The 13804-nt window shown below is 41.6% G+C and overlaps 1 protein-coding gene across 2 annotated transcripts in view; it reads left to right on the top strand.

Annotated features, from left to right (window-relative positions):
- Window positions 1-13804, top strand: part of CDK14 (cyclin dependent kinase 14) — a 614674-nt gene that overhangs the window by 468058 nt on the left and 132812 nt on the right. For both annotated transcript variants that reach the window (XM_062178077.1, XM_062178078.1), the window contains exon 12: window positions 9436-9484. In XM_062178077.1, the coding sequence (XP_062034061.1) occupies window positions 9436-9484 (49 nt within the window). The remainder of the gene's footprint in view (window positions 1-9435; window positions 9485-13804) is intronic.

Here is a 13804-nt window from a genome sequence, read left to right as displayed (position 1 = left end):
GGAAATGACAGGTGGAGTGTTGGCATTGCCGTGTGTGCTGTTTGCCCGTTGCTAGTGATGGGGAGCTCTGACCCGTTTGCCCCACCTTTGGCTTTGTACATTTCCCTCCTGACAGGGAATGCAGAGGTGTCCCAGTGTAGTGCCTGGGACTGTCTAGGCCCCGTCCTGATTAGGCCAGGCTGTGGGCTGTGTGCCGTGGACAGCTTGCTCAGTGTCTCTGTTCCCCAGTTTCTCCACGTGTAAAGTGGAAGTAATCGTAGCCCTATGCATAGCATTGTCCTCCCCCTGGAGTTTGGATGAGGGATGGGATGGGGCTATGCAGAGTAAGACAAAGCCTGCCTTCTGCTTCATTTGCTGGGAGCTGTGACAGTGTCCCTATTTGTGAGTAGTGTACTTTAGATTTGAATAAATACCGAACTGATGAAACCTAGAGAAAAATATCTCGTGGAAAGGGAAGTATTCTGTGACTCTTAGGTTGTGAGGTGTGCAGAGCCTGAACACCCCATCTGGGCGTACGTGCTCTCAGCCTCACATTCGTGTGCATGTTTGAGACAAAACAAATGCCGTCCCGAGTCAGAACGCTGGTGAATACAGTAGGACGTTGGTCTTTACGGTTCTCTCAGAGGGGACTTACTTTCCACAGCGCACCGGGAGTAGTTGAAGGATGATTGGCTGCGTGCATTTTGAAGGCCACTCTTCCGGATGACAGCAGCCGGGCAGCGCAGTTGTGTTCAGTGTGGGTGTGTCAGGTCGGAGCACAGGGGCTGGGGTTCTGGCCACACGCCGTAGAGAGGTGAAGAGTCAGTCTTCTCCGGCATTGCTGGTGACAGAGCAGCCGGCAGCAACCCCCACCCCCACCCCGGACAATGAACTGCTCAAGATTATAACTGCCTACGTGTCCAGCCTCTTTAGCCCTATCTCCCCTAATTTACCCTTCAGACATACCTGCGTCCATGCCAGGTGTACGTGTCTGTATACGAGCGGGGTTATTCTTTCCATTCGTGTTTCTCTTTACTTCTTTTCCAAGTGCTGTGAATCCAGCTGTTTGTAAATCTCGTTCAGATTATTAGCTAAAATGTTCATGCATGGCCTGCTTTTCCTAAAAATAAAAGTAGGTAGAGTTTGCATACAAATCCTTGTGAAAATGTATGAATATAGTTTTGTTCTGTTGAGGGCCCTTTAGTATTATTGGTTCCCATGATTTAGTATAAGCCATTTGTACACTTTTATGTCCAGCAAATAGGAGACCTGTAATAAATAATGAGTGAATATCCATACCTTCTATCCAGAAGATTTGAGAGTATTATCTGTTAAATAAACACATAATTAGAGTCACTGAAAAGCAACCCAAGTGGGGCTGGCAGTGTGACACCAGGGGTTAAACTGCTGCTTATCGCCAGCATCCCATGTATGAGTGCAGCTTTAGGTCCTGGCTGCTCCACTTGCATCATGCTCGCTGCTAATGCCCTTGGGAAAGCAAAGGAAGATGCCCCACATACCTGGGCTCCTGACACCAATGGAAGACCAGGATGGAGTTCCTGGCTCCTGGCTTTGCCCTGGCCCAGCCTCAGGCAATGCAGCCATTTGGGAATTGAACCAGCAGAAAAAGATTGATCTCTCGATCTCTCTCTCTCTCTCTGTCCACTCCCTCTCTGTTACTCTGCCTTTCAAACAAATAATAAGTCCGTAAAAATAAAAAAGTAACCCCAGCTGTTGCAGCCATTTGGGGAGTGAGCCAGTGGATGGAAGATCTCTCTCTGTCTCCCTCTCTCTCTCTCTGGAACTCTGCCTTTCGTATAAGTAAATCTTTTTTTTTTAAAAAAGATGCAAAATAATCCTAAATTTAAATCATGAATAGTTGAAATATGATTTAGAGGAGTCAGTTACCCATCCAGCATTGCTTGTGACATTTGGAACATACTCATTCTTACATTGATTAATAAAGTAACATGTATCCCACAGTAGTGTTTATATTATGTGATACTCAATTTGCCTGCAAAAGAGGCACTGAAGTTTGAGCCATACCATGATCTCCTTATCTGTACCCCTTGCCCCAAAACCAGAAAGTTCCAGCTACAGATCCTGGTTCAGGCTTTCAAGTCCTTTTGCCCTCCCTGGAGATTTTATTGGTTGGTTGACATTTTTACTCATATGCTTTCTTGTTACTTAAGTTAAAAAACACAGATTTATCTTGTAATATACAAAAACATTGGTGAGCATAAAATGAGGAGATTAAAACTAGAATGACTATCCTCAAGCATACCACACACACCCAGAAGCAAGTGAGTAGAATCCAGTGCATCCAATTTAGGTTTTTATCTTCCTGTGGGTTGCAGTTTGCTCTCACGGTGCCTCAAGCCATTTCCCATCTAGCTTTCTGAAGCCAGTTGACCTGACAATGTAGCATTGTTCTCCAGTTGTTTTTCTTTCCCGTGGAATGTCTAGGAATTGCAGTGCCTATGCATGGAGGTGTGAGGGAAAACCCTCCCAGTCTCTGTACCACCCCCCCCTCCTGTCGCCTAGCGAGTGATCTCTTTGCAAGCTCCTCTCCCCGTCTCCCGCTGTGCTGTGCTGTGACCAGCATCTGCGAAGCCCCTGCAATGAGAGGACAAGGTGAACATGAGCCTGCAGGTTTAAATTAATTGCACTCTTCAGTTATGCGCGGAGTTAGCCAACACTTTAAATAACACATCCTAAACTTCTGGCTTAAACATAATTGGAAAGAGAAAGTTGACATTAAGGTAGTAAGTGAAAGAGAAGAGTGTAAAACACTCATATGGAAGTAGTTGAATAATCTGCTAGTTTTATTAAACACACCCACTCCTTATTGGAAGCACTCATTTAAACATGTTTTAGTTTTCAAAAAGTACATGCTAGCCATGTTACTTTTGTCCTCATTAAACATTAGGACATAATACAAGCTGTTCTAAAGTTTTTCCTGTAGTCTAATTATGAATGTGATTCTCATTGCAGAAAATCTTAGAACTGGCTACATCTGGAACCCTGTGCATGGGCAGTCAAGATCTGGAAGGTGCTCTGTGTTCCCAGAGCTGGCTGTAGATGCTCCAGTCGATGGTGTCTGGACCTAATGCCCTCTTAGCATTGTGTCCATGCTCACATTATAGCCTGTAGCACCTGCATCTGTAACTCTGTATTTGCATTTCTGTGCCATTGAACTGGGGCAGGTGTTTGGCCTAGTGTTTCAGAAGCAACCTTGTGAGCCCCTATCCCATATTATCTAGTGCTCGGGTTTGAGTCTGCGCTCTGCTCCTGAGTCCAGCTTCCTGCTGGTGCACACCCTGGGAAGGCAGCAATGCCAGCCCAAGTACTGGGGTCCCTGTTCCCCATGTGGAAGACCCGTATTTAGTTCCTGGCTGCTTGTTTCAGCTTGGCCCAGGCCCCGCTGTTGCAAGTGTTTGGGGAGGAAACCAGCAGATGGGAGATCTCTGTCTTTCTCTCAATCTTTCAAATTAAAAAAAAAAAAAAAAGAAACATCTTAAAATTTAAATATAAACAACTGTGTTGTAACCAAGACACAATCAGCTTTGTGTGCCCATTGCCCGTGGGGTGCCCAGAACACAGCAGATGCCCAGGCAATATTTGCAGAAAGGATCAGGGGTCTGGGTGAATGGTGTCAGAAGGGAAACCTGAGAATGAGGCTTTACTCCCTTTCTTTTACTCTCATGTGGCATGTTTCACTCTCAGTTTTGCCTCTTACGCACGGCTAAAATTGACATATTGTGTTTCTGAAAAAAATTGCATCAGCATCTCGTATCAAGCTCTAAATAGAGGCGTTCCTTAGAACTAGTATTTAAGTGCGGTTGATAATTGCTAAGAGCAATAATTTACTTATAAATGCAATACTGCATTGATTCTATCTGTAATGAGTTCTAGTTCATCCTGAAATGATAGAAAATTAGTAAAAGTGCTTTGTGAGGAGTACAAAGGTAAGGAAATCAAATTTGTTTTAAGAGTACGTTTTGGGTAATTAGTTTTTTTTGAATACCAGACTTCAGATAATTTTTTAAAAACTATACAAAGAGCTATTCTTCCAATGCCTCCTTTCCTTGTCAGTTAATCCTCGAACATAGAATATACTTTAATTTTCTGTTCTATACCAACTGGCTGCATTATGTTTCATCTTATATAGTGTAGTCTAGTAGAGAATAAACTCAAAATTAGATTTCTTTTAAAACAAATAAATGGCACTGTTGCCTATGTCTTCGAACAGTGGGGGTGTGTTACCAGGGCCTGTCTTGAGCAGGTGCATACATTATAGCACAATGGCTGATTTCTAATCTGGTTGGCCAGTGCCTGTTCCTTACAGGTTCTTAATTATTCTGTCAACTACTTCAGCTGGGGTTGGGGTCATTTAACTCTGAAACTCCATGAGAACTCCACTTTAAGTACCTTCTAAGTCATCACAGGAAGATTAATTTATTCCGCGTTACATTTGAGTTGTCATCTTTGAAACCTGGAAATTGAAGATCCCTACCTGTTCAATTAACCATCCCCGTCACACCCCATGTCTAATTCAGTAACAAGTCTCACCTGCTCCACCCTCCACGTATTTTTAGACTCTGGCCTGCTTCCTGCTGCCTTCACTCTGATACCATAACCCCAGTCATTTGTGGTCTCTCCCTGGTTCTCCTAGTCCTCTCCAGCCTGTCTTCCTCTAGAGTATTCTCCAAACCGAGGGCAGAGTGACCCTTAAAAAGAAGACAGAAAGGAAAGAATGCAGCCAAGCTCATGTCTTAAAGGCCCTCTCCCTTTCTGCCCTGGTCTGCGGCCGTCCTGCCTCTACCACGCTCAGGCCTTGCACACTCCTTCTGGAGCGCCAGCTGTTTGTTACCTCTTGTATCTTCAGCCCTAAGACCTGTACCTCCCAAACGGTATTTGTTCCAGAAAGATTAGATGAATGAACAGATCAATCACTGTATACTATTTCTTTTGAGTACATTGCACAGTCATTTCTTTTGAGGAAACTCTGACTTAAACATAGGAAACTGAATGTTTGTGAATTTTTTTTGTTCTTATCCGGTGGTATTCTTATACATGAAACATACCATAACAAAAGCAGGATTACAATTAGAAGCAGATAACACTGACAAAGAACACCAACCAATACTCAGCAAAGTTAAGCCTATTATAAAATTCTTAAAAGACATGAGATCAATATAGAAAACATTTATGTTATTGAAGAGTATACACACAAACACAAAGTGGAAAGACATACCATATTCTTTTTTTTTAAACTTTTATTTAATGAATATAAATTTCCAAAATACAGCTTAAGGATTACAATGGCTTCCCCCCCATAACTTCCCTCCCACCCGCAACCCTCCCCTTTCCTGCTCCCTCTCCCCTTCCATTCACATCAAGATTCATTTTCAATTCTCTTTATATACAGAAGATCAATTTAGTATATATTAACTAAAGATTTCAACAGTTTGCATCCACACAGAAACGCAAAGTGAAAAATACTGACTGTTTGAGTACTAGTTATAGCATTAAATCACAATGTACAGCACATTAAGGATAGAGAACCTACATGAGGAGTAAGTGCACAGTGACTCCTGTTGTTGACTTAACAAATTGACACTTTTGTTTATGGCGTCAGTAATCACCCTAGGCTCTTGTCATGTGTTGCCAAGGCTATGGAAGCCTTTTGAGTTCGCCAACTCTGATCATATTTAGACAAGGTCATAGTCAAAGTGGAAGTTCTCTCCTCTCTTCAGAGAAAGGTACCTCCTTCTTTGATGACCTGTTCTTTCCACTGGGATCTCACTTGCAGAGATCTTTCATTTAGGTTTTTTTTTTTTTTTTTTTTTTTTTTTTTTTTTTGCCAGAAATACTCTCATGGGCTTTTCAGCCAGATCTGAATGCCTTAAGGGCTGATTCTGAGGCCAGAGTGCTGTTTAGGATACCCGCCATTCTATAGTGGGAATAAGAGAGGGAAGAGATGTACAATTTGGGACATGCTCAATCGGACTTGTCCCAAATGGTACTGTTAGAAACGTGCCAGGGGATTCCAATTCAATCCCATCAAGGTGGCATGTACCAATGCCATCTCACTAGTCCAAGCAATCAATTTCTGTTCACAATTGATCATACAAAAAGATACTTTTCTAAAAGGTAATATGAGGCACTCTACTTAGATAATATGGTGGAGCCGGTGTTGTGGCGTAGCAGATAAAGCCGCCACCTGCAGTGCCAGCATCCCATATGGGCACTCATTCAAGTCCCAGCTGCTCCACTTCTGATCCGGCTCTCTGCTAATGCACCTGGGAAAGCAGTAGAAGATGGACCAAGTTTTTGGGCTCCTGTACCCACATGGGAGACCCAGAAGAAGCTCCTGGTTCCTAGCTTTGGATCAGCCCAGCTCCAGCCATTGTGGCCATGTGGGGAGTGAACCAGCAGATAGAAGGTCTCCCTCTCTCCCTCTCCCTCTCTCTCTCTCTCTCTCTCTCTCTCTCTCTCTACCTCTGCTTCTGCTTCTGCCTCTGCCTCTCTGTAACTTAGCCTTTCAAATAAATAAATCTTCGGGAAAAATAAACTAGTATGGCACTGGTATAAATAGATGAGTGTAAAAGAAACAGGCTCTGATATATTTTAGAACTTAATGTAGTATAAAATTGTCCTTTGAAAATATTTGAGAAAGAATGATTGATCATGATAGGTTTCTTACTTAGTCCTGTCATGATTATCCATCCTCTTTAAACAAATAAATGACTACTCTATGTCATACCATATTTGAAAATTACCTTCTAAATATTAAAGCCAAAAGGCAAAAGAATTAGTTTTAAAAACATAGGAGAAAAAAGAAAAATACTGTTTATAAACTCAATGTTGGGGTCTTTAAGCAAGACAAGAAAACTGAAAGAAAATAATATTTTACTCAATAAAATTTAAATTTCCATTTGGATTAGTGCTTCATCAATAAAAAAGTGAAATATATATACTCATGTATATGAAACAGCTTAATCATAATCAAAAGATTTTTACAAATCGATAAAATCTCAATAATCTATTATTAAAATCAGTGCCAGCTATTAAAAGTGAAATTTGAAAGAGAAGAAGAAATGCAAAATAGACAGAAGTTATAGTTTTGAAAAGAATCCCAAGAATGTTTTATCAGGGATAGGTTTGGCAAAAATGTAAAACACTGGAACCAGTGCTGTGGCATAGCGGTTAAAGCCACTGCCTGCAGTGCCAGCATCCCATATGGGTGCTGCTTCAAATCCCGGCTGCTGCACTTCTGATCCAGCTCTCTGCTGTGGCCTGGGAAAGCGGTGGAAGATGGCCCAAGTCCTTGTGCCCCTGCACATACGTGGGAGACCCAGAAGAAGCTCCTGGCTTCAGATTGGCGCAGCTCCAGCCGTTGCAGCCAATTAGGGAGTGAACCAGTGGATGGAAGACCTCTCACTCTCTCTCTCTCTCCCCCCCCCCCCCCCACACACACACTCTCTCTTTCTCTCTCTGGCTCTCCTTCTCTCTATGTGTAACCCTGACTTTCAAATAAATAAATAAATCTCTTAAAAAACATATAAACACTGATAGCAGGCAGTGCTGGGGACAGATAGCAGAGGGGCATACTCTTTCACTGCCACGAGCAAAATGAAAAGTAATCTGCCGGCGTCTGTTCAGCTGTAACATGTGCATACCATCTGCCAAGCATTGCTGTAGTGGGCAATGTGGCAGAAATGACAGCATCCCTCTACAGAGGTAAATGTGTTTAGATATCTATTGACATTGTTTGTAACCGGAAACTACTGGAAGGTCCACTGATGGGGGGGCATCACAAATTATAGCACTTCTGTCCTATAACTGAATGTTACACAGTTTTAATGTTACATGTTTTCTTCATTTGAAGGACTATCCATGATATATTATTAAATTCCAAAAAAGTTTCAGAATATTTATCGTATAATCCATGTTAGAAATCAAAATGTTGTATGTATTTCTACATATAGATGGGCAGATAGTTATAAACGCAGAGTTTTTTCCATGCCTAGCACAGCCATGGCTCAAGATCCCAAGAGACATTGAAGCTAGCAGCAGCTCCAAAGCATTGGATGCTGGCTAAGCTGATAGGTGTATTTGTTCCTGGTCCATCCCACATCACCAGCAGCTGAGAGAATGTCTTCCTCTCATTGTTTTGCAAAGGAGCAAACCTGAGTGTGCCCTGACAGGAGGCAGAGTGAGGAGAAGCTGCGTGGGTCTGCCCATCTGCACTGCTGGATCCCACCCAGCTGGTTTTGTGGACGTCATCAGGATCAACAAGACTGGAGACAGTTTTTGTCTGATCCGTGACACCGAGAGTCACTTTGCTGCTCATTATAATATACATGGGAGGAGCCCAAGTCCAAGTTGCACAAAGTGAGAAGGATCTTTGTGAACACAAAAGGAATCCTCATCTGGTGACCCACGATGCTGATGCACTCACTACACTGATCTCCCCTCCAGGACGGAAGCCGGCATGTTTACAGCTTCATCAGGCGCCGCTCTGTTAACCTCTGTGCGGTGACAACCTTGGAAGCACGGGTGTGATCATCAACAGGGAGCATCCTGGTCCTTCTGATATGGTTCATGAGAGGAATGCCAAGGGCAACTGCGTTGCCAGCTGGTGCTCCAGCATTTTCATTGTTGGCACAGGCAGCAAACCCTGGATTTCTCTCGCCTGTTGCTGAGGGGAGTGACGAGAGACCAGTGGCCAAACGGCAGTGGGGGAAGCAATCTCTCGGTGACATTGTTGGAAAGGACTTAACACTAACTAAGTATCATGCAGTGCAAAAAAAGAAATAAATACAGAGACACAAGGACGTGTGTGTGGAAAGAGGCATACCAAGGCATTAATTGTCATATCATCAGGACTGAAAGATTACTGAAGTCTGTTCTATATCACTGTGTTATTTAACCAGATTGTCCCATGACAAATGGAAATACACATGCCAAGACCTTAGTGCTTTGGCTTTGAGCAGGTATAAATGCTACTCATTTTAAGGAAGGAGACCCAGCATTATTTGGTCAGAGAAATCTTCATGGAAAAAAAAAGAAAAAAAAAAAACAAGTCTTACTCAATGGATATGTAGATATTATTCTGAAAAAATCTGAAAGTTTGAAGGTTTCAAATTTGCATTTGTTTTTCCAATCTAATTGAAACTTAAATTATTCTAAGACATAATTAGGAACTAAATTACAAAATAAATCACCCTAGACAAAACACAGAATAAAGCCAGGCCTCATTATTTAAAATGTTGCACTCCTTTCTGTTTCCCTCAGCGGCTGTCCTGTCTGAAGGTGAAGACCTTACTGTGGCTAGCCTAACTATGACTACACCCAATGTCTTTTTTAAAAAGTTGAGTGTTCTTCAACATGCTTTCAGTGTAAACATTGGATACAAAGATTGTTTATCATTTTTCTTTTCTATTTCAGAACGTTTTACCCTGTACAGCTCTAAAAACCTTAGACAAGCATGGAATAAGTAAGTCTTTATACAGATTATGTTCATTCTTTCTCTCTCTTAATATTTATGATTCCTGATCAGTTTGTCATGGAATTTTAAAAAATTCGTTCTTGTAGCCATTGAATCACTGTGATGCCCTCACCATGTGCCAGCTACTGTGTTCAGCCTGAGCCAGTGTTCAGTATAAGTTTGGGTTCCTAAAGCAGTGTGGCATGGCTTCAGGTCCCAAGTCCTAAAATGTACTGTGGTTAGTCTTCTTGGAACTGAATTGCAAGAAAGACTTTAGTATCAGCAAAATAACACTTTGAAAACAGAATAAAGTGACTGACTTTCCAATCCAAAGGTGTTAATGACAGCTTTTGAGTGAGATAAAATTGTTCATTCACCAATTTTCAGCTTACCAATTTTTCCCCTTAATTTTTGTTGGGAAGCTAAATACGTGTATCGCTTGAAGTACACAAGTATGTCCTCTGATTATTTTATTGCTACTATCTCTCCTGTCCTGTTGAAATATTTTTATTTATATTGGTTTTAAAATTTCACAAAATCTGAAGGCCTAGTTCTTGTAAGTTATCCAGGAATCTTCTTGGAAGCCAACTCATTAGAAATCATCAGAAGTCAGAAAACAAACTCATTGGGTCCCTCCTGTTTACTTCTGGGCATCACGTTTGAAGCATGATGCTGGGGAACAGATAACCAAAATGGCTTTGATTAAATAAACTGTCATTTGTCATAACAAAATTTTAGCTGAGGAATTTGGTGTTTCAATATCTCTCTTTACTGTAACGGCATGTTTAATTTTGGACCCATTGGTTATGAAGATGAAAAAACTTTTTATATTAAAAATCCTTGCAATAATTGCTGTTAGGAATATAGTGGACACCTGATCGTGAAGAGCTTATAGAATTAGTACGTGAAATTCCACAGGAGTTTACTAGAAGGATTTGGCGATGTATTGTCATTAAATCTGTATGTGGAACACACCATTGTCATCATTTTGTTTAACACCAGGTTTTGCCTTTGCCATTGAAAGTGTCACTTCTCAGTCTCACCCTGCTACTGTAATGTCCTGTGTCTGCTCCTCCCCTTTGACCTACCCGTGTATAATCAATGTCTAACATTTGAATTAAGTGCCTCTATTTATACTGCGCACACTTCCTCCCTTAATTAAATGATCACGTTCCTATCATAATTGATCTAAAAGTTTTGCTCAACCAAGTAACCACTTTATGAAACAATTCTTGATGAAGTAGTTGAACCTCTACCTTATGTGAATGTCCTTCAAAAAGTTTGTGGAGGGGCCAGCATTGTGGCACATAGGGTGAAGCCTCCTCCTGCAAGCCAGCAGCCCATATTGGAGTGCCAGTTCAGGTCCTGGCTGCTCCACTTCCAATCCAGCTCCCAGCTAATATGTCCAAGAACTGTGGGCCTCTGCTTCCTACATGGGAGACCCAGAGGGACCTGACCCAGGCCTCACTATCATAGCCATGGGGAATGAACCAGCAGATGGAAGATCTCTGTTTCTCTCTCTCTCTCTCGAATAATACATTTTTTTTAAAGTCCATGGAAATGGAATTAAAAGATGAGTTTGTGAGTTTAGGGGCAGACGTTGTTGTGCTACTTAGGATGCCTGCATCCTACATTGGAAGGTGTGGTTTGGATCCCAGGTACCTGGCTTCCTCCTAATGTGCATCCTGGGAGGGGGCAGAAGATGGCTCAGTGTCCTCCCTCCTACTGGGGAGACTTGGATGGAATTCCTGGCTCCTGGCTTCAGCATGACCTAACTCTAGCTATTGTGAGTATTTGGGGAATAAACCAGTAGATGGAAGATGTCTGTCTGTCTCTCCCTCTCTCTGTCACTCGCTGCCTTTCAGCCAAAAATATTGTTATTAAAATGAGTTTATTTTGGTTCCCAAAACACTTGAATCCATGCATGGTTTCTTCATAATGCTCAATTCCCATGGACTGTTTGAAGGTCTCTCAGCATTTATGGAGAATAAAGCATTGGAATTGTAGATTTTATCATCAGGATTAATTCAGAGACATCTAATAAACTGAACCTTACCCTCAGATTACATTTTAAATATTTTAGGGAAAATATTAAAGGCCAGACTTGAGATAAGACTTTAAAATTATGAACATGGCTTGTTTAGTAGCCATGTCCATGACTATTTTGAAGTTCCCATAAGTCCTATTTTTTGTTGCCTTAAGGCTTCAATTCAGAAACACCAAGTAATAACATCATCACTAGGCATATTATTAAAACATTACTTTCTGGGATGCAGTATTAAGTGTTGAATCTTCGGAGCCAAGCTATAGCCTCCAGCCAACGTTAGAGAACCGAGAATTCTGAGAGATTAATTCTGCTATTGATTCTTCCTCCAAATCGACCTTGCAGCCGTCATCGACATTCCGACGTCTCCCACTTGAGGAGTGAGATCTGGAGTCTTGAGAACCACATTAAAAGACCATTAAACAAACGCCGCTTTCCCCCATTGCCGCTAACTAATTTGCCTGTCCTACAGCACAGTTAATAAACTGAAGCGATTGGTAAATTCTCCGGTACAGGTTCAAAATAAAGTGAACTAATTTGCAAGAACTAATTTGAATCCTATTTATATAGGTTAATGTAAGATGGGTGGGTGACTGTTCAAAGTTAAGTACCTGTGCCTTGATAAATACCCGTTAGCCCAGCTCTTACAGCCAGCAGACGGGTTAGGCCACTTGGAGAGCAGCAGTCGCTTGAGCTGTGGACCTGTGAGTGCTTTTCATGGCTGGAGCACGTGACCGAGTTTACTTGGGGGCCACGCTTGCCCTGGGCGACACCCATGTAGCACTCTGCTGAGTTCATTCCCATCAGCAACCATGGGTGTGATTCTGTCCTTTGAGAGTTGTTTTTCAAATGTTCTGACAAGACAAAGCAGTAATGGGGGAAATTTTCAAATAATCCAACAGACATCCAAACTCAAAAGGATATTGTATAGAGAAAAGCTCAATTATAGGATTGAGAATAATAAATTTGTAGCAGCAAAGAAGCCCTTTTATTCCCTTATCCTGGAAGTGCATGAACCATACGGGCTCTTCCTGCATGAGGGGATTTTGGATAAAAGGGGGACAAGTCTTAATTTTGTAAAAACACATCTTGTTTTCTGCCTGCCTTCAAAACATTCCATTTGATTTCATTGGAGTTACAAAGACTCTCCCTATTTCTCCTCCAAATCTCTCTATTTATAGTTGCCTGACATTGGCATGTATGTGCAATCAACCAAGAATGTCAGCCACTTAAAAGATCTTTTATTATTTTGGCTGCAGAGGAAGCCTTAGAAAATGCTCTCCAGCACAGTCAAGGGTGAGATTCCAGGAACACATTTGCTGGTTTTGGAACTTCTGAACAGCTGAACAATTTGGGAGGTTTGAAAGTATCAGCAAGAGAACTGAGGATAAACCACAAGGTTGCAGAAGACAGAGCTCTTGGCTGGTGAAGTGAAAGGGCCAACAAGCTCCGGGGTGCTGGGTAACCCTTCCTCGTGCTTGCCCCGCCCCTCTCTGCTTCTGCCCATAATCCTTCTGCTAGTTGAGTGCAACTGCATTTCTCCTAAGAATGTATCAGAATTGATATTTTAAGTGTATGGCAAATACGCAAGCATTGTGATAAAGCTTGCCTTTTGGGAAACACAAAAAGCCGAGAAGAAAACATTTATCTGCTATGTCTGAATGCACCTGCTAAGCCCAAATCCTAATTTAGGATATTTAGCATTGTTTTCAATCTAGTGCTCTTGGATTTTCCATGAACGTTTTATCTGATTTGATGTTTGATGTTTGATAACTTGATAGACAGTGATATTATGTGTGCATAACACTCAGTATATTCAAAATGTAATTTGAAGGGATAATGAGTGTGTCGCTGGTTCTCCATTGCATTTTTCTAGTCATCATGGCTGATGTATCCCCATAAGATTTAAGTCAGTGCCTTCTCAAGAAACTGAAAGACCTTGTTTTCTACTCTGCCCTTTTCTCAGTTGATCTAAAATTGTCTGACATAATAATGTATTGCGAGGCAAGTTAGAGGTGAGAGGAAGGCAAGGACCCTGTTACGGCACTAGGGGGCACAGTTGATTTGAGTCAGATCTTGAAATTATTTCCCCACTTCTACTTTTTTCATTGTTGTTCATTTTTGTTATAATTCTATTTACATCAAAGTAACAGTTTTAATTTATTTAGTGCCTAGAGACTTCTCCGTGTAATATTTTCAAAGAAATTATTCGATACATCATTGATTTACTTTTGGGGGGGAAACAGGTTTATTGGGATGATGTGTTCAGCAGCAGACACTTTAGA

The sequence above is a fragment of the Lepus europaeus genome, chromosome 20 (assembly GCF_033115175.1).
Source record: "Lepus europaeus isolate LE1 chromosome 20, mLepTim1.pri, whole genome shotgun sequence".
Classification (NCBI taxonomy): Eukaryota; Metazoa; Chordata; class Mammalia; order Lagomorpha; family Leporidae; genus Lepus; species Lepus europaeus.
Note: the sequence above shows the minus strand (reverse complement) of the source record. Positions and strands in the feature narration are given on the sequence as shown.